General features: G+C 38.7%; 1 protein-coding gene across 7 annotated transcripts in view; it reads left to right on the top strand.

Annotated features, from left to right (window-relative positions):
* Window positions 1-20,972, top strand: part of FNBP4 (formin binding protein 4) — a 39,142-nt gene that overhangs the window by 15,391 nt on the left and 2,779 nt on the right. The window contains exons 9-17 of one of the 7 annotated variants that reach the window (XR_013829486.1): window positions 185-309; window positions 1,202-1,306; window positions 2,213-2,346; window positions 3,334-3,521; window positions 8,403-8,713; window positions 9,257-9,401; window positions 10,137-10,471; window positions 16,933-17,185; window positions 19,038-19,174. Coding sequence is in view for 3 of the 7 variants with exons in the window: in XM_079929738.1 (XP_079785864.1) it covers window positions 185-309; window positions 1,202-1,306; window positions 2,213-2,346; window positions 3,334-3,521; window positions 8,403-8,713; window positions 9,257-9,401; window positions 10,137-10,471; window positions 19,038-19,195 (1,501 nt within the window). In the remaining 4 variants the exon portion in view is untranslated. Of the gene's footprint in view, window positions 1-184; window positions 310-1,201; window positions 1,307-2,212; window positions 3,522-7,440; window positions 7,541-8,402; window positions 8,714-9,256; window positions 9,402-10,136; window positions 10,472-16,932; window positions 17,186-19,037; window positions 19,196-20,972 lie in introns of those variants that run through there. The other 6 variants (XM_079929738.1, XM_079929739.1, XR_013829488.1 and 3 more) reach the window with 6 other exon arrangements.

A 20,972-nucleotide genomic window follows, 5' to 3' on the forward strand; every position in this document is an offset into this window, starting at 1 on the left:
TTTACAATGTGCCAATCTGTCCTGTACAGCTAAGTGACTCAGTTATACACATATAGACATTCTTTTTTTTATATTTTTTCATTATGGTTTATCAGAGGATATTGAATATAGTTCCCTGTGCTATAGAGTAGGACCTCGTTGTTTACAGTCCTTTTGATTTAATTTCACATATTTTCTTTTTTAGCAATTGGTGCTGAAAATTCAGAAAAAGTAGATGAAAATTCGGACAAAGAGATGGAAGTAGAAGAATCTCCAGAAAAGATTAAAGTACAAACAGCACCTAAAGTAGAAGAAGAACAGGACTTGAAAGTATGTATATTACTTAATGCAATTTGACAAATAAGTATTTTTAAATTGGCGAACCATTTTAAATAGGCCAACTACTTTCTTTTAGCAAGTAGTAAAAAGTAATCTTTACTATCTCCAAATATAAATCATTTATTTGGTTAGGTGAAAAGGTTATATTTAAGGCTGAAATAAGGAGCTATGAGACTGACTTGATGTCGAGAAATTATCTAAAAATAAATTCTAAATGCTTAATTACTTATAAGTAAGTCTCCATTGGAAAGCAGTAGCTTATCAAATATAGGCTTCTCTAGTTTGGAAGTACTAAAGAGACTCAAGTTACAAATTTAATTCCTGCATGAACTACTTGTCCTTACACAAAGGCATATTTGTTTCCAATTTCATTTCTGTTGCTAATGTCATGAGAAGAATTGGACCAAGTAAGTGTGTGGCTCTTAAAGTATGATCTGTTGGAAAAACCACTTAGCATATTCTTTTGACTTGAAAGAGTTTGTCCACTCACCAGCTAGTGTACAGCCGTGTAGATGGGACTGGGAGAATTAATTTTGTTCAGTGTGGGGCTAGTGTAAGCAATTAGTAATGGATAAATGATGGCCTGCACAATATTGGGGGTTATGTCATTTAGGACCTATTTTCAACTTCCATATCGTATTAGAGTAGATAGTGCGTCTAATTTCTCTTGACCTTGTCTCATTATTTAACACTTTGTTATGTGAATTATTTTACTGTAAATTAGGGTTTTATCTTGTACATAACTAGTTGCGGTATGTGAGAAAGGCTGTTTATAGGCAGACCCATTTTTCTAGTATCTTCAACAATAAATGAAAGATTTTACATAATAAAATTTTGCTGACTCTGTTTTTATTTTTCCTTTTTTTTCTTCCCTGCATTACAGTTTCAGATTGGAGAACTGGCAAATACCCTGACAAGTAAATTTGAATTCTTAGGCATTAATAGGCAGTCCATCTCCAACTTTCATGTGCTGCTTTTACAGACTGAGGTAATTTAGCCATTTTTAGTATAAACAGTCAACGTTTGAATGAAATGCTGTGTGTGTGAGGAATCTGTCTTATTTATGTTTCAATCCTAAATTTAAATTTTTAATCTTGATGTATATTTGAACCACCAACCCAGGAAATAAAACTATGTATTAGCCAAAGCAAAACATAATTATGGAAATAAATACTGAGAGTTTGTGTATGATGATGATACTTAACCCCCTTGAATTGGCATATATTCTGTTTTTCTAAGAAATTAAAATTCTGTTCATAGTGATGATGAGACCACATAATGTTGAAAGAACTTTATAAGTGTTAAAGCATTATAGACTTTTTTGGCGGGGCACGGGCAGGGGTGGCACTCAGCTTTTGGGATCTTAGTTCCCCCACCAGGGATCACACCCGGGCCCACGGCAGTGAAAGCGAGGAGTCCTAACCACTGGGTCGCCAGGGAATTCCCTACAGGTCTACTTAAAAAGAGAAGTTCTGGATCCTATTTGTAACCTGTGTACTTTACAATAAATAGGATTAGGTAAGGAATTCCTGTAGGAAGCTCACTGATTTCCTTGAGAACTAAACCTTTAATTTTGATTAATAACATTACTTAATTGAATGAACTATCCACCCAAAAAATAAAGTTACTGGGGAACCATCTTAATATAGTCCAAAGAGAAAAACAAAACTACTGCTACTCATTTTCACAGATGTTGGAGATTTGACAGTACTGGGGTCCAGTCTCATTTTTGAGAACTCTGAAGAGCAAACAAGATTTTTAGGCTGGGATTTCTTTTCCCGTTTGGTCTAGTCTGCTGCCAGAGTATACATCACGGACCAGAAGACTTAAGTTCCTTTTACCTCTGCCTCCTGACATAATAATAAGTCTTTAACTTACTGCTTTTTTATTTTAGACACGGATTGCAGACTGGCGGGAAGGGGCTCTTAATGGAAACTACCTTAAACGAAAACTTCAGGATGCAGCAGAACAACTAAAACAGTATGAAATAAACGCCACTCCTAAAGGCTGGTCCTGCCACTGGGACAGGTACGCACTCTTCTCCCCTTTTCACCTTTCACCTTTGACATCTCAGACTTGATTTGTGATCACCACCACCTGACGACCTGACAGCCTGTCTGGAGACTGAGAGCAGCTGCGTTAGCGGTGCTGGGCAGGCAGAGCACCCCGAGCACTTGCAGAGTTTGGGCCAGCCACACGTTGGAGAAACAAAAAGCAATGTCTAAAGTGTTCCATGTAACGGATTTTTTCCCAAGATTGGACAAAGCTGGTTTTTACTCCAGAGTGTTGTTGCACGGAGTAGGGCGGGCTTGGGGGTTAAGCGCATGCGAGAGCTCTGTGCGCTTTACAGGACCTCTGGAAGCAACTACTCCTGATTAACCTCGGTGAAGTTAAGGAAAGCTTCGTGGCTGAAGATGTGAATGAAGAACAAGATTACTATCTTCTGCCAGCAGGTCAGATGAAAACATTTCTTTTTATATTTGGCTTTTCTTGATTTTTTTTTCGTTATTTGAAATCTTTGCTCTTTTATTTTTCAGCTCCCAGATCCTCTCCCTCTCTTTAGCTTTCACTGTGTTTGGTATCAAGAGTATGAAATGTGAATTCCACGGTTCAAGAGGGGAAGAGTCACCTTTCGCAAACTTCGTTCTCTTCTTTGGAAGGGAAATTAGTGTTCTAGGAGATTGAGTCCCTTTGCTAATGAAACTTGAAACCCTGTTAAGCATTGGCAAAAAAAAAAAAAAAAAAAGATGTGAGAGGTGTTTTTCTAAGTCATCTGTTGGAGTGAGAGGGCTCAGGGCTGTATTCACAGAGCTGCTGGCAGTGCAAATAGCTTTGAATTATCCTTGGTTCTCCATCCTCAATTGTCAAAGCTCTTTGTTGCCTTTGTGAATAGCAGTCCATTAAGAAGAGGTTCGTCCCTGTGAGAGCAGACTGCTGTCCTGGGACAGGACCAAATGGAAGTGTCTTTGTAGGAGAATGGGTCTTAAAACATGTGTTTTCTTTCTTGTAATTTAGGGATCATAGACGATATTTCTATGTAAACGAACAGTCGGGCGAGTCTCAGTGGGAGTTCCCAGATGGTGAGGAGGAAGAGGAAGAAAGCCAAGCACAAGAAAGTAGAGACGAGACTCTTCCTAAACAGACCTTGAAAGACAAAACTGGCACTGACTCAAATTCTACAGACTCTTCCGAGAATTCCACAGGTGGGACAATTTACCCTATATTAATTGGAGAGAAATTATTTTAGAGGAAAAAAAGACTTGTATTAACATGTAAAAGAAAACAATTTAAATCATAATCACATAAATTTCTAACTAAAAAATAATGGCTTGCCCTAAGGAAAAGAAAAAAAAGAATGCAGGGCTTATATTGAAGAAAATTAAGGTAGTGACTAGTTGGAAATAAGCATAGTATTGATACCAGCCAGACTCTGCTAAAAAGTAAAATTATGAGCCGGTGTATTTTGATTTTAAAAGATTGTCCTATAACTGTTCTGTCATGCCACAGACGAAGCTGTGGATTTCCAATAACAGGAATTCTAATTAATGCTAAGGAACCAGTTATTTAAATTGTCGATATTTATGTGGAGTAATAAGAGATTTGTTCTGCCTTTCTGTAGAGCACTTAGTCTGCTGATTTTGCAACCTCATTTTTACACTTCACTAATCTCGTAGGAAGTATGGTTGTTACAAACCAAAATGATCTGAATAAATGCTGTGAAACTAGGACCATACTTGTTTCAGAGAAGCAAAATAATTGATCATTGCAAATCATCAATATTCTCGTATAAAACAATTAAGATGGCTCAATCCAGTTAAAGTACTCTTAGGGAACTTCAGTTTGGTTATGTAATTTTTTTTTTTGCGGTGTGCGGGCCTCTCACTGTTGCGGCCTCTCCCGTTGCGGAGCACAGGCTCCAGACGCTCAGGCTCAGCGGCCATGGCTCACGGCCCAGCCGCTCCGCGGCATATGGGATCCCCCCGGACTGGGTTACGAACCCGCGTCCCCTGCATCGGCAGGCGGACCCTCAACCACTGTGCCACCAGGGAAGCCCTGGTTATATAAATTTAAAAAAGAAAAAAAAGGCTTTCACATTTCACAGTTTTTCATTTACTCTGAGAATCTGAAGAACCATTGCTTGATTTCCTTATTATGGAAGAAGATACATTGTTTTTTTTCCTCGAAGTCCCATCTTTCTTGGAATGACAAAAATAAGTGGCTAATGAAGCATAGTCAAGACTGTGATGAACAAACAGCCTTTCAATCTGAAAAACTGGTAGATGTTTGTTTAAATGATAGCATGTGAAGGTAAGAGTGTTGTGGAATGATTTCTAAAGTCATAAACCTTTGTGAACTATATTCAATATTTTGTAATAACCTATAATGGAAAATATCTGAAAAATATATATATGTATAACTGAATCACTTTGCTGTATGCCTGAAACATTGTAAATCAAACTACAATTTTTTTTAATTAAAAAACAAAGTCACAAACCTTTGAGGATAAAAAGATAGTTTTTTGTAAGATGGGAGTGAAGAGCTGAATTCTTACGTCCTCTGCTAATCAAAAATAATATTTTGTATTCTACTGGCTCCCTAATCCCAGTAGAAAAGTTCTGATTGTGTACGAAATAAAAATGGTCATGTACCAATGATTTTGTTAACTTCTTAAATAGCCTAAGAATCATTATCAGGTCACTCAAAATAGGCACCTATGACTGCAGATAATTTTAGAACGTAGCAAAAAAGTGGTTTTCTACTTCATATTTCAGAAAAAAAAATTCTTAAGTTACAGGGTGTACCATTTTCATGAAGAGATTTTCTTTAGATTACTTTCTCATTCTTTGGGTAGTGAATAGTAGATACATCTAGTAACTTGGTTGTATTTACTTTTTAATAGTTAGTGACCTGAAGAGGCTTGATGGTGGTTCTGGTTTGGTGATTCCCTTCTTGACCAGTGTCTAATGTCCCTTCTTATATGTTCTAAAGCTGAATTGCTAATGCTAAGTGTTGTGTGAATACCTTAGAGTTAAACATTAAGTTACTTTCTCCCTTTGTTAATGACACGCAGTTGGTACTGTCTGATAAAGGAAAAAGCCACTGGTAAACCAGCTTATATTTTTGAGCCTCTTGATTGAGAGCTACTAAAACCACATGATAAACTTGATCTAAATAAAATCCAAATCTTGTACTAAGGTCTTTGGAATTGAAGAGCAATACCAATCGCTATTTTAAGCCTGTAAAGAAAGTGTATAATGCTTGCTTTTTGTCAGCCCAACAGTGGTTAAAATCATCTTTTAAAGAAGAAAACATATACACTGAGGAGCAAGAAAGTTTCAAAGTTCTGTTCATTTTTAATCCTTGTTCATTGTTGCATGTTTGAATTTGACATTATATCTCTTAAGATGAGTGATACTTCAAGATACTCAACATGTCTGTTTTGCTGGGCTTTTGTCAGGTTAAGTTAAGCTGCTTTTCCAAAAAGTCTTATTTCTATAATAATTTCTTGATTTAAACTGATAAACTGGCCTTTTGCCTCAAAATACTAAGCAATAATACTTTTGGGGGAGTATAGGAAAACAATAAAGGAAGCCTACCTATATAAGAAAGAAAGCCTGATTTTCTATTTATATAGAAGTAAAGATTCATAGAAAAAATATGTTCTTGGAAAATTCAACATTTGTATCCTCACGGTATTCTGTTTTTAAGCTTGGTAGTTTAAAAAATTTATTAGCACATAATAAAAGCTATGTATATACTATTTTAATCTCTCCTTGGACTTCAGACTTAATGTTCTCTTAAATGGCAAAATACCTCAACTGGGTTAAATTTAGAAATGAAGAGAAGCAGTATGTAATATGACATCCATGGATATTCAAACTAGGATTTCTCAAAATTCTTTGTATTTAAGCTAAAAGAGATAATTTTCAGTGTTACGATGCAGCTTTTATGTTTTGAGTAAACTTAGTTCAGGATTCAAATATTAACTCTAAAAGTGCTCCTTGTATGATCTAAATTTATCAAGTCTAGTTTGTTTCCTATTTACAGAAAGCTCAATTATTTCTGATTAACTTTGTTGAAGGTTGTAAACCACATTATTAATCTTGAACCTGCTGTGTTTTCTTGATTTCCTCTGCATAGCAGCTTCTCACCATCATAAACATACCAGTATTGCATTATGCTTCTAGATGAGAAACCTGCCAACATATAAATCTGACAAATTTGTTTACCTACCATATATTATGGTTGGTTTAGTAAAAGGAAGTTTAATAAGTTATTAATCCTCAGTGTTTACTTCCTCAGTTCTGATGTAGTCTTGATGTACTATTATGTAATGTAGTAGACTGCCTGCCCATACCCAAACTGTCTACCAGTTAGTGTAGAGATTCATAAAGCTTAATGAGACACTTGAAGTCTTTTAGCTGGAAAACTACATTCTTGTTTTCTGGTGAATTTTTTTCAGTTCCCTTTTCCTTGGTAGTAAGCAGTTTCTCAAAATAATTAGAGTAACCGTGTGAATTATGTTCTTCAAGTCTCTTACATAATGTATCATCTACCTGTTCCGTAAAAAAGTGAAGCTATTCTGAAAGCCAAATGGTTCATGGCTGCTTTGGTTTTACACTGTTGAGTGCCAGTGTGCTGTATTTTGAGCAAAGTAAGGTAAAAGGCCTTATCCTTGTTCTAGAGCCTTTGATAATAGAGTCGTTATTTAATCTACTGCTTTGACCATGGAATTTGACAGGTGACGGCATCTGGATCTCTACTCCGTGAGAAGTGAAATTTGAGATTTCTAACGCTCTTAGACTCCTGATATTTCACCAGGACATCTTGTTAAAATAGCACTAGGGGAGTTCCCTCATGGCCTAGTGGTTAGGATTCTGAGCTTTCACTACTGTGACCCGGGTTCAATTCCTGGTGGAGGAACTGAGATCCTGCAAGCAAAACGCACGGCTCGGCCAAAAAATATATATATATCACTAGACTAGGGGTCAGACTTGACCACTAAGAGCTATATGATCTTGGGCAAGTCATTTCCCTCCTGGGTTTCATTACCTTTAAAATGAGAGGGGTAAACTAGACGATTTCTCATGTCTCTTCTACTCCTAAATTCTATGATTTTAGGGAGAAAATCCCCTTCAGCATTCCTGGGATATATATCTAATAGTCCCAAATATTGTGAAACTTCCCTATTGACGATAAAGAGGGATGGGGAAGGCTGCAAGTAAGTATATCTTCCTATTTTCTCTAATCTTTAAATCTTTTCCCAGCAGAGAAAGGGTAGTAATTTACTATGACTTTTGCAAATTTTGAGGAAAGCTAACCCTGCAGCTCCTCAGCTATAATTTCTTAACTTCAGCAGCCATTTCAAATCCTCCATATCTTCAAACACCTCTTCTCTGTGTTATATTTATCATTATCATTTACCTTGAAGATTCATGCTCCCTGATTTCCCTTTTCTCATCACAGGAATAAAAAATTACCCTCTCTCATTTGTTGCTGTGATTTAGTAAATGAATAATTCACACAAAGGTGTGAAGGAATGATAGGATTGACAATACCACCTTGCAAATGGATTTTTGAAACTTAGTAACCCAAATTAATTGAAATGGGGAGAGTTTGTGTGATTTGAATGTGTACTTCTCTGGGTCATCCTTAATTACTTATCTAGCTCACTAAAAGATAAAGTACATGGAATCAGTATTGCAAATGCACATCATTCACTCACTTTTGAAATAAAGAAGACCCCAGAATGTTGCCTTCTAGTTGTGTATCTTTGAAATAAACTTCAGGTTCAGATGACTGAATTTCTCATTAAGTTGATGTGATGTTGCTTCATTTACTCAGCCATAAATCTGTACCCAGAAAACAAGACTAGTATAACACAGCTGGGGCGAGTGCTAACAGTAAATTTTATAAATTTATCTTTTCATGGAAGTCATTTTTGAACTGAGTTTAATATTTCAGTGACATCAGTGTAGAATAGATGTCTGTGGGACAGGTTTTGTCTATATAATCAGTTGAACATTTCTGTGTTCATGGAGTTTTAGTCTTGCTTTTTCCCTGACTCCTATTTGTTTTCATAGGTTCTCTTTGTAAAGAGTCCTTTTCTGGCCAAGTTTCTTCTTCATCACTCATGCCACTTACTCCGTTCTGGACCCTTCTTCAGTCAAATGTGCCTGTGCTTCAACCTCCATTACCTTTGGAAATGCCACCGCCTCCGCCTCCACCTCCAGAATCCCCGCCTCCCCCTCCCCCTCCTCCTCCTCCTGCAGAAGATGGTGAGATCCAGGAGGTCGAGATGGAGGATGAAGGAAGTGAGGAGCCTCCTGCTCCAGGAACGGAGGAGGATACTCCATTGAAACCTTCAGCACAAACCACAGTTGTAACTAGCCAGGTGAGAAATGCCATCTGGCATTCTGAAAAGTTTTGGATGACCGGGGCATGATTGACACGTTTTATTTTTTTTTAATTAATTTATTTATTTTGGGCTGTGTTGGGTCTTTGTTGCTGTGTACGGGCTTTCTCTAGTTGTGGCAAACGGGGGCTACTCTTCATTGTGGTGCACGTGCTTCTCATTGCAGTGGCTTCTCGTTGCAGATCACAGGCTCTAGGTGCGTGGGCTCAGTAGTTGTGGCATGTGGGCCCTAGAGCATATGGGCTTCAGTAGTTGCAGCGAGCAGGCTTCAGTAGTTGTGGCTTACAGGCCCAGTAGCTGTGGCTTGCGGGCTTTAGAGCGCAGGCTCAGTAGTTGTGGGGCACAGGCTTACTTGCTCCGCAGCATGTGGGATCTTCCCGGACCGGGGATTGAACCCGTTGTCCCCTGCATTGGCAGGCTGATTCTTAACCACTGCACCACCAAGGAAGTCCCTACATGTTTTATTTTAGAAGAGGGTACTTAACCAGGGGCTACAGCCACTGACTAGAATCTCTGTTTCAGACTTCAGCTGACTGTACCATCTCTAGTTCTCCTTCCACTAAAGCAATAAAGAGAAAAGCTACAGAAATTAGTACTGCAGCAGTTCAGAGATCAGCTACCATTGGTAGTTCTCCGGTCCTCTACAGCCAATCAGCTGTAGCTACAGGTAAGCATTGTGATTAAAATGTATTTTCATCAGTGTATTATCTTTGTTTCCAGAATTAGATATCATAAATTAATGTTAAAGGCTTTTCATTGCAAAGACAGTTTATGTGCATTTATTTCAGTTACTAAAAACCACTGTTAACATTGGCATATATCCTTCCAGATTGTTTTCTGAGCATTTACACAACATCATTGATCTTGATGTTTAAGTACATTAATGCTAAAATATTCAGAACACCAGAAAATGTGACTGGGTTTTTTGTTTGTTTTTGGGGGGGTGGTTTGTGTGTTTCTTGACGGGGGGGTATATTAGAATCACTTTGTAGGTGATCTAACTCCCAATTTCCTTTTCCTCCTCCTTCTTGTTTTTGGCTGTGTCACAATGTCCTTTTTTTTTCTTTTTTTTTAAGATGTTGGGGGTAGGAGTTTATTAATTAATTAATTTATTTTTGCTGTGTTGGGTCTTCGTTTCCTTGCAAGGGCTTTCTCTAGTTGTGGCAAGCGGGGGCCACTCTTCATCGCGGTGCGTGGGCCTCTTACTGTCACAGCCTCTCTTGTTGCGGAGCGCAGGCTCAGTAGTTGTGGCGCACGGGCCTAGTTGCTCCACAGCATGTGGGATCCTCCCAGACCAGGGCTCGAACCCGTGTCCCCTGCATTAGCAGGCAGATTCTCAACCACTGCGCCACCAGGGAAGCCCCACGATGTCCTTTTTATAGTTTTATGTTTTCTGTTCTAGGTCACCAGGCAACAGGGATTGGACACCAGGCACTATCAGTTAGCCATCCAGCAACAGGAATGGGTCATCAGGCCAGAGGAATGAGCCTACAGTCCAATTACTTAGGACTGGCATCAGCTCCTGCAATTATGAGCTATGCTGAGTGTTCCGTCCCAGTGGCAGTGACTGCTCCCACATTGCAGCCAGTCCAGGCCCGCGGCGCTGTGCCCGCCACTGCCATTATAGAGCCGCCGCCGCCGCCACCTCCTCCTCCTCCTCCTCCCCCACCACCACCACCACCACCAGCTCCCAAAATGCCAGCACCTGAGAAGACAAAAAAAGGAAAGAAAGATAAGGTAGAGTAAACCTCTCTTTACATTTTAGTTTAAAATTTTTGTTTTATTGAGGTGATAGTTAAAGTATAAATTCAGTAGCACTTTGTATATTCACACTGTCGTGTAACCACCACCTCTCTCTGGTTACATAACATTTTCATAACTCCAGAGGAGAACCCTATACCCATTAAGCAGTCACACCTCATTACACCTGCAGTGAACATTTGGGTGCATATGTCTTTTTGAATTATGGTTTTCTCTGGGTATATGCCCAGTAGTGGGATTGCTGGGTCATATGGTAGTTCTATTTGTAGTTTTTTAAGGAACCTCCATACTGTTCTCCATAGTGGCTGTATCAGTTTACATTCCCAGTAACAGTGGAGGAGGGTTCCCTTTTCTCCACACCCTCTCCAGCATTTATTGTTTGTAGATTTTTTAATGACGGCCATTCTGACCAGTGTGAGGTGATACCTCATTGTAGTTTTTTGCATTTCTCTAATGATTAGTGATGTTGAGCATCTTTTCATGTCTTTGTTGGCAATCTGTATATCTTCTTTGGAGAAATGTCTCTTTAGGTCTTCTGCCCATTTTTGGATTGGGTTGTTTGTTTTTTTGATATTGAGCTGCATGAGCTGCTTTTATATTTCGGAGATTAATCCTCTGTCGGTTGCTTCATTTACAAATAATTTCTCCCATTCTGAGGGATGTCTTTTTGTCTTATGGTTTCCTTTGCTGTGCAAAAGCTTTCAAGTTTCATTAGGTTCCATTTGTTTATTTTTGTTTCCATTTCTCTAAGAGGTGGGTCAGAAAGGATCTTGCTGTGATTTATGTCATAGAGTGTTCTACCTGTGTTTTCCTCCAAGAGTTTTACAGTCTGGCCTTACATTTAGGTCTTTAATCCATTTTGAGTTTATTTTTGTGTATGGTATTAGAATTTCATTCTTTTACACATAGCTGTCCAGTTTTCCCAGCACCACTTACTGAAGAGGCTGTCTTTTCTCCACTGTATATTCTTGCCTCCTTTGTCAAAGATAAGGTGACCATATGTGCATGACTTTATCTCTGGGCTTTCTATCCTGTTCCATTGATCACTGTTTCTGTTTTTGTGCCAGTACCATACTGCCTTGATTACTGTAGCTTTGTAGTATAGTCTGAGGTCAGAGAGCCTGATTCCTCCAGCTCTGTTTTTCTTTCTCAAGATTGCTTTGACTCTTCGGGGTCTTTTGTGTTTCCATACAAATTGTGAAATTTTTTGTTCTAGTTCTGTGAAAAATGCCATTGGTAGTTTGATAGGGATTGCATTGAATCTGTAGATTGCTTTGGGTAGTATACTCATTTTCACAATGTTGATTCTTCCAATCCAAGAACATGGTATAGCTCTCCATCTGTTTGTATCATCTTTAAGTTCTTTCATCCGTGTCTCATAGTTTTCTGCATACAGGTCTTTTGTCTCCTTAGGTAGGTTTATTCCTAGGTATCTTATTCTTTTCGTTGCAGTGGTAAAGGGGAGTGTTTTCTTAATTTCATTTTCAGACTTTTCATCATTAGTGTATAGGAATGCAAGAGATATCTGTGTATTAATTTTATATCCTGCTACTCTACCAGATTCATTGATTAACTCTAGTAGTTTTCTGGTAACATCTTTAGGTTTCTCTAGGTATAGTATCATGTCATCTGCAAACAGTGACAGTATTTTCAGTTAATTTTTGTATGGTGTCAAGTAGAGATCCAATTTCACTCTCTTGAGTGTGATACCCTGTTGTCCCAGGACCATTTGTTGAAGAGACCATTCTTTCCCCCATTGAATGGTAGACCTTATCTAAAATCAGTTCACCATAAACATATGGGCTTATTCCATTGGTCTATATGCCAGCACCACGTTGTTTTGATTACTATAATTTTGTGGTATGTTTTGAATTTGAGACGTGTGAGTTCTCTGACTTGGTGCTTCTTTTTCAATATTGGCTCTTCAGGCCCCCTTGTAATTTCATATGAATTTAAAGGTCAGCTTTTCCATTTCTACATAAAAGGCCAGTGGAATTTTGATAGGGATTGCATTTACCTGTAGATTGCTTGGGTCTTATTACCTATTTAACAATATTGAATCTTTCAGTCTGTGAGCACAGGATTCCTTTCCATTTATTTAGGTCTTTAATTTCTTTCAGCATTGTTTTATAATTTTCAGTGTACAACTCTTTCATCTCCTTGGCTAAATTTATTCTCAGGTATTTTATTCTTTTGCGTGCTATTTTAAGTGGTATGATTTTACCCTTTTATCATTATGTAATGTTCTTCTTTATCTCTTTTAACAGTTTTTTACTTAATTTTTGTTTTGTCTTGTAGTAATCCACTTACCCCTTCTTTCTCTTGGTTACAATTTTCATGGAATGTGTTTTTCTGTCCTTTCACTTTAAACTTGTGTATGTCCTTAGATGTAAAATGAATTTCTTATAGACATGATCAGTTTCAATTGCATTTTGTTTTTTAATCCATTCTGCCAGTATTGTAACCAAAGAAAGTGGGGGTTCCAGCTGCTCACCACTCAGAAGCCAGTAAAGAGGCAAGGTTGGCGGAAGGGGAAGTTTGCTTTATTTTTGATGCTGGCAACCCGGGGTAGGGAGGAACTCCTGTCCAGAGGCCGACTCCCCCCACTTACAGTCAGTGGACAAGAACTTTCATAGGTGAAGGGAGCGGGCTACAGGCAGAAACAGCACTGTCAGCTCTAACAGTCCATCTTGAAATTGGTCATGCGGTGGCCTGATCAGCATCGTGATTGTTTTACGTACAATTAATCTTCAGTTCCACGGTCAGTTTGTTCCCATTTCCTTGAGACCACTTCTTGGAATTGTGGCAGCTTATGTCATGGCTACAGTCTGGTCATCATGTAGTTAACATCTTCCACCTGGTGGGGGTTTCAGTATAAGACGGCTCACAGGATGTGGCTCAGAATATTATCTATAGCTCTTGAGAAGGAACTAAAGGTCCTTAACTATGCTTAATGACTAAACATTTATTACTTGGTCTCATTTGACTGTTTTCCTTTGTTTCTGCATTTTCTCATTTCTCCAATGAAACTTTTTTTTTTTTTTTTTTTTTTTTGGCTGCGCTGCTCGGCATTTGGAATCTTAGTTCCCCAACAAGGGATTGAACCTGCACCCCCTGCAGTGGAAGCATGGAGTCTTAACCACTGGACCACTAGGGATGTCCCTAATTAAACTTATTCTTTGGCTGAAGTTTTTTCACAGACAAAATGTAGGCCAAGGACATGACAGGAAGGGACCATAGGGTCCTGCTCCATTGCAGTATGTGTTTTTTGATTGTAGCATTTAATCCGTTTACATTAGTAAATTAATAATTTACTATAGTAATTACTGATAAGGATTTGGTATTCCTTTTGGTTGTTTTCTGTATGTCTTGATAGCTTTTTTATCTCTCATTTCCTCTCTTACTGCCTTCCTTTATGTTTAGTTGATATTTTTCAGTGACACATTTTGGTTTCTTTTTCATTTCCTTTTGTGTATATTCTATATTTATTTTCTTTGTGCTTATGGTAGGAATTACATGTAATATCTATTTTAAACTGGTACAGTCAATTGCAGACAAAAACTCCTATACAGACGCACCTCCACTCTGTTATGTTATTGGTGTTACAGATTATATCTTTATATACTGTGTACCCATTAATGTAGACTTGTAATTATTTTTTATGCTTTTGTCTTTTAAAATCTGTAGAAGAATAAAAATTATGAACCAGTATCACAATAATACTGGTTTTTATGTTTGTTCTTGTATTTACCTTTACCAGAGAACTTTATATTTTTGTATGACAAGTTACTATCTAGCATCTTTTCATTTCAGCTTGAAAGACATGCTTTAGCACTTCTCGTAGGGCACATCTAGTGGTAATGAATTTTCTCAGCTTTTGTTTATCTACGAATATCTTAGTTTTTCTCCCTCAGTTTTTTTACATTTATTTATTTATTTATTTATATTTTGGGCTGCATTGGGTCTTCGTTGTTGTACGCGGGCTTTCTCTAGTTGCAGCGAGTGGGCGTTACTCTTTGTTGTGGTGTGTGGGCTCTAGGCACGCGGGCTTCAGTAGTTATGGCTCACAGGCTCAGTAATTGTGGCTTGCGGGCTCTAGAGCGCAGGCTCAGTAGTTGTGGCATACGGGCTTAGTTGCTCCGCAGCACATAGGATCTTCCCGGTCCAGGGCTCAAACCCGTGTCGCCTGCATTGGCAAGCAGATTCTTAATCACTGCGCCGCCAGGGAAACCCCATTATTTCTTATATAACATCTTTGCCCTTTTCTCCTTCTGAGATTCCCATAATGCATATATTGGTCCATTTGATGATGTCGTATAAGTCACTTGGACTCTGTTCACTTTGCTTCATTCTTTTCCTTTTTGCTCTTCAGACTCAATAACTTCAAATGACTTATCATCAATTTTGCTGATCTTTTTTTATGCCTATTGGAGTCTGTTGTTGAAATAGTGAATTTTCAATTCAGTTGATGTATTTTTCAGCTCCAGAATATTTCTTTGGTTCTTTTTAATAATAATATCTGTCTCTTTGTTGACAGTCTCATTTTGTTCACGTCATTTTCCTGATTTCCTTTCATTCTTTGTGTTTTTCTTTAGTTCTTTGGGCACATTTAGGACAGTTGTTTTAAAGTCTTTGTCTAGTAAATCTGAAACCTTTCTTTCTTCTGCGCTGGGTCTTAGTCGTGGCACATGGGATCTTTTAGTTGCGGCCTGCAAACTCTTAGCTGCGGCATGCATGTGGAATCTGGTTCCCCATCCAGGGATCCAACCTGGGCCCCCTGCATTGGGAGTGTGGAGTCTTACCTACTGGACCACCAGGGAAGTTCCAGTATGTGTTTGTATGCTTTGTGATCTTTGGTTGAAAACTGCACATTAGAAAAAACAACAAACTCTCCCAGTCTTTGCACACTGACTGTGTATGGAGGAAAACCTTCATTAATGAGTCCAACATGAAAGTGCAACATTTTTTCAGGCCTTTCCTGGGCATATGTGTTACCTGGACATGTGCTGTTTTTTGTTTTCCTTTCCCCTTGTGTATTTACTTTTAATTTCCCTAAGAGAGTCACACCTGCTTCTTCTGTGAGCCTTATATGTTCTGTTGTATTCCTCTGCCCATGATCTTTTGCCCCCATCTGTCCACATGACTTCTGTCCCACTGTGGTTTTCACATGCCGCAGCTCCTGCTACTGCCTTTCACGGTTTCCAACCTGAGACCCAAAATATGCCACCATTCCTGGCTGACCTCCAAGTTAAGACAGTATTGAAACCAGTCCCTAAGGCAACCACAGACAGTCTAGAACATATCAGACATTCCAGTTATTTCCTTCCACCTGGAGGGGGAGAACTAAGAATTGGGCCATTTCATCCCAACCACATTGGGGAGGGTGTGTGGAATAAGGGCAAGCAAACATGCCACAAAATTTCCTGTTTTTAGTGTGGGTTTTTCTTGATTGGGTGTTCTCTTGGTTGCTCAAGATCTTTGACTGGTTTCCAGAGTTCCCACAAAGCCATTTTAGTCAGTCTCTATTTGTTTATATAATATTTCCATGGGGAAACAAGGGCTTGGAGCTTCATAGTCCGCCATCTTTCTGACATCATCCTCATGAACACTTTGAATGCCCTAAATTACCTAAAGAAACTTTCTCATCAACTTTTCCCCTCCCAGTGAAGTGTTATAAAAAATCAACAGTGACAGGATAATGTCTTGAATTAGATTCTTGTCAGACAACTTACTCTACCGCATACAGGTCTCCTGAGCCAACATACTGTTGACCACCTACGTGTCTTTACTTTGTTTACCAGTCCCACTACTATTCATTCTTTTATAATTAAATTGTTAGAATGATCAGTGCCCAGGAATCATTTCTCTTACGAAGCCTTCCTTGGCGCCCTGCCTCCAGTCTTCGAAGAGAGATAATTACTTCCACCTCCATTCATTCAACAAGTAATTTTTTAGCCAATCATGCTTTTATAGTCATATAAATAATAGTTTTGAAAATCCAGTATTCTACATTAATATGTCATTTTTATGTACCTGTTATCTGAAAACAATGATCCATCTCTTTAGTGTTACCGGCCATTTTTAAAGGATGTAAGAGAGTGTGGGGGGGGGTGGGCAGTGGGATGAATTGGGAGATTGGGACCGACATATATACACTGATATGTATAAAATAGGTAACTAATAAGAACCTGCTGTATAGCACAGGGAACTCCACTTCCCTGTACAATGAAAACTAACACAAACATTGTAAAAAACTATACCCCAATTTAAAAAAAAAGAATATAAGATATATACTCAGTACCTCTGATGTTCAAGAATATTTAAGACCAGTGTATATTTTCGATATTTTTGCTGAAGAGTTTTGTGTGTGGTTTACTAGAAAATAAACTAGAAAAAAAGGCATTCTAGCCATTTAATCTTTATTCCTCTGGCTGCAGTGTTCCCATATTAAAAACGTGTTCAAACAGCCAGTGCAACTCGGGATCCATGGTTTTGAATGTGATCGGCAGTACATAACTTCTGAAACATAAAGTACTTTCCCATGACAAATAGAAATGAAATGCACTACAAATTTTCAAAATCCTATGGAAATCAGAATGAAAGCACAACTCTACCTAGATCTATGTTTTTTAATCATACTTGGAGACGTTCGGCGAGAGCTTGTAACCCCAGTGAGCCCTCTATGCACAGGTGACCGTTATTAATTCATGTTACTTTTTACTCAGTTGGTTCCATGCTAACCCAGATGAGCTATGTTGGAGCTTGCTGGAAGGGTGTATATGCAGTGGGTCAGGTTGTACCACAGGTGAAATGACAGAATGGAATGTGGGAAGGTGTGTGGAGCAGAAGGTTTAAGCACTATAGATGGGCATTTCCCCAGAAGGTTAAAAACTGTCAGTGACAGTCAAAATAGGGTATCGAGCAAGGAGCCAAGTAATTTTAAAAGACTGAAAATATTAAGCTGATTTTCTCAACTCTTTTGGGGACTTAATCAAGAAATGTGTTTTCTCTTAAGTGCAGGCCGGAAAAAAAGCTTGGGTCCTTATACCCGATCCTCACAGGAGCACAGCACTCAGTCACACCTATCGCTTGAGTGCCTGCTTGTCACGTTTAGAGTGTAACCTGGCCAAGTCTTCAAAACCGCAGGGATAAAAAGTGGTTCTTATCAATGTCTAATACAGTGTTTCTCTAAATTCAAAGACCTAATCACAAATATCAGCAGGTATATTTTGAATACATACTGTGTCAGGCATTCTCTCTAGGAGCTCTGTGTTCAGTAGCTAACCAACAAAATCTCTGCTTTTGCTTTTGTAGAGCTTTTCTGGTGGGCTTGGAGAGGGTATGGGGGGACTGGGTTGCAGAAACAGATAAGCAGATATATGTTCAGTGTTTAAAAATGCAATGAAAAAAAGTGTAAGAGGACAGAAAGTGACCTTTGGGAGGTGGTACTGTTTCATGTAGATAGGGTGGTCAGGGAAAGCATCTTTGCTAAAGAGTGCCATTGATCAGAACTCTGAAGGTAGTGATAGAGCAAGCCATGTTGGATATGTAATAAATATCACAAGCTTTTTTTACTGTGAGATTATGTTTATTATAGGCAATTTAGAAAATGAAGTTAAGCTGATAGAAAAATTTATTATTGTATCTCCTCTTAGAACTAATCTCATCATTAATGTTTTGATATACCTCTTTGCTTTTTTCATATTTAATAGTTGCCTTTGACTCTGTTGGCTCTTTCCAGAAAAGCTGGTCATTTGTTTCTCAGCACTGTGTCTCACTTGATGTGAACACTGCATCCATTTAAAATTGTAAAAAGGTACACTGTGGTTCTTTTTTCCTTTTTCTTAAAAAAAATTTATTTATTTTGCCTGTGCTGTGTCTTAGTTGCAGCTCACAGGATATTTAGTTGCGGCATGCAGACTCTTAGTTTCAGCGTGCATGCAGGATTTAGATCCCTGACCAGGGATCAAACCCAGGCCCCCTGCATTGGGAGCATGGGGTCTTACCCACTGGACCACCAGGGAAATCCCGGGTACACTGTAATTCTGAGAAAATGAGACAAGGGCAAGAGTTTTGAATTTCATAGAATAAGGCTAAAGAAGATGTTTCTGACATGATTTCATAAAACACCACATTTACACTTTTTTAGTTTTTTTTTTTTTTTTGCGGTACACGGGCCTCTCACTGTTGCGGCCTCTCCCGTTGCGGAGCGCAGGCTCAGCGGCCATGGCTCACGGGCCCAGCCACTCCATGGCATGTGGGATCTTCCCAGACCGGGGCACGAACCCGTGTCCCCTGCATTGGCAGGCGGACTCTCAGCCACTGCGCCGCCAGGGAAGTCCCCCAATTTTTAGATTTTTAACCAAGCTTTAAGTTTATAGTTGGTAGAAATTTCTGGCAAGAACTTAGAATGGTATTTATTTTTGGTGTTTCTGTTCCTTTAATTTTGAAGTTCACTTATTCCTTCGAACTAAGGAAAAGATCCTGATCTCATGTGAAGGACTCATGCACTTGTTTTATGTATTATATTCCTTTGTTACAGGCAAAGAAGAGTAAAACCAAAATGCCATCTCTGGTAAAGAAGTGGCAGAGTATCCAGCGTGAGCTAGATGAAGAGGAGAATTCTAGTTCCAGTGAAGAGGACCGAGAATCAACTGCACAGAAGCGAATTGAAGAGTGGAAACAGCAGCAGCTGGTCAGGTAAAAGAAAGAACCATAGATGGCGCGGATAGTGGTGGTTGTAGCTGTGGTTTTAGAGCCATCATGTTCTTAAAATCATAGCCCTTAATTTGATTCCTTTACAGACTTACCTAAGTAGTTTTTAGTTCATAGAAATGTTTATTTCCCTATAAAAATTATAATCTAGCCTTTTTCAAAATCAGAAACATCAAATCTGTAATACTTCCCACTGATTGTTCCTCTTAGGCAAAGAGCTATCTTAACCCTGAGCATATGGGGAAAAATAGTCATCCCCATTTACCATGTAGCTCCAAGAGACTCTTCTATATGTATATTTTTAAATATTTCAAATAATTTACAGACATAAAAAATAAAGAGGAGAAAACTTAATTAGAAATTTTAGTAAGAATCTAAACATAGCTAACTCAAATTTTTATTTATTTTCATGGTTTTTGAAGGTACACATACTGAAATGAGCAACATTCTTTGAATGCAACTAATTGCTCAGTTGTCATGCGTAACTTGGAACATACTCCTCTCATAAATGGTGCCAGATTTCAGGTTCATCTCTGATAGGTTCTAGCTTATCATTACTTCTGGTTCTTGCACTTGCAACCTCCATAAATGCAGTACTTATGAAAATATTGGGGGGAGTTCCCTGGCGGTCCAGTGGTTTGGACTCTGCGCTTTTACTGCTGAGGGGCCCGGGTTCAGTCCCTGGTCAGGGAAAGATCCTGCACGGCATGGCCAAAAAAACAAAAAAATTGGGAGAGGATAGCCATCTTTGCTTCATAATTCAAAACATTTTCATTCTTAGATCCATAAACACTAATTGGAATAGTCATTCCAGTGAATTTTTTTGTTCCTAAAATATCTGTTTCTCTCCAGCCACTACACACCTGCTTTCAGCATTTGTCCCACTTATGAACCTTATCAAATAAATTTTAGCATGTAGCAGTATAAAACCTGAAAGGTTTCTAAGGAAAATGCGATCGATGGTCCCAGTTCTTGTTACAAAATATTGGGTGAAGGAGGTTGTTCAGATTTATTTATTATTTATTTATTTTATTTATTTTTGGCTGTGTTGGGTCTTAGTTGCAGCACACAGGATCTTTGTTGAGGCATGTGGGATCTTTCGTTGTGGCGCGAGGGCTTCTCTCTAGTTGGGGCATACTCGTTTTCTCTTCTCTAGTTGTGGTACGTGGGTTCCAGAGCACGTGGGCTCTGTAGTTTGCGGCGTACAGGCTCTAGTTGAGGTGTACGAGCTCAGTAATTGTGGTGCTCGGGCTTAGTTGCCACACAGCATGTGGGATCTTAGTTCCCTGACCAGGAATCGAACCCGTATCCCCTGCATTGTAAGGCGGATTCTTTACCAGTGGACCACCAGGGAAGTCCCAGGTTGTTCTTTTCAGTGAGACTATTGTATTTCCTTTTTGACCTTACATTTCCTTACTTTTACAAGAATGTGTTGTTTTCCTTCAGTATGTTCACTCATCAGTCTTGAATTTGAGAAGATTCATCTAGATTATGGTCCTCTTATCACTCATAGTCTGAGATTTTACTTATCCAGTCAATTTTACCATCACAGTTAGAATCTACAGTGCCTCTGTCTCTTGGCATTTATCTGATTGTATAATATTGGAGAGCGGTAGGGGAGACTATGAAGATGTTGTCTCCAGACTTCTTTTTTACTTCCTGGAAAGGAGATGCACTGTTTTGGGCAACACAATAAGAAAGCTGAGGGGTGGTATTAGTGATGATTTATTTAACTTTTGTATCATCGTTGTAGATGATTCCA

The sequence above is a fragment of the Stenella coeruleoalba genome, assembly GCF_951394435.1.
Source record: "Stenella coeruleoalba genome assembly, chromosome: 8".
In the NCBI taxonomy this organism is placed as follows: Eukaryota; Metazoa; Chordata; class Mammalia; order Artiodactyla; family Delphinidae; genus Stenella; species Stenella coeruleoalba.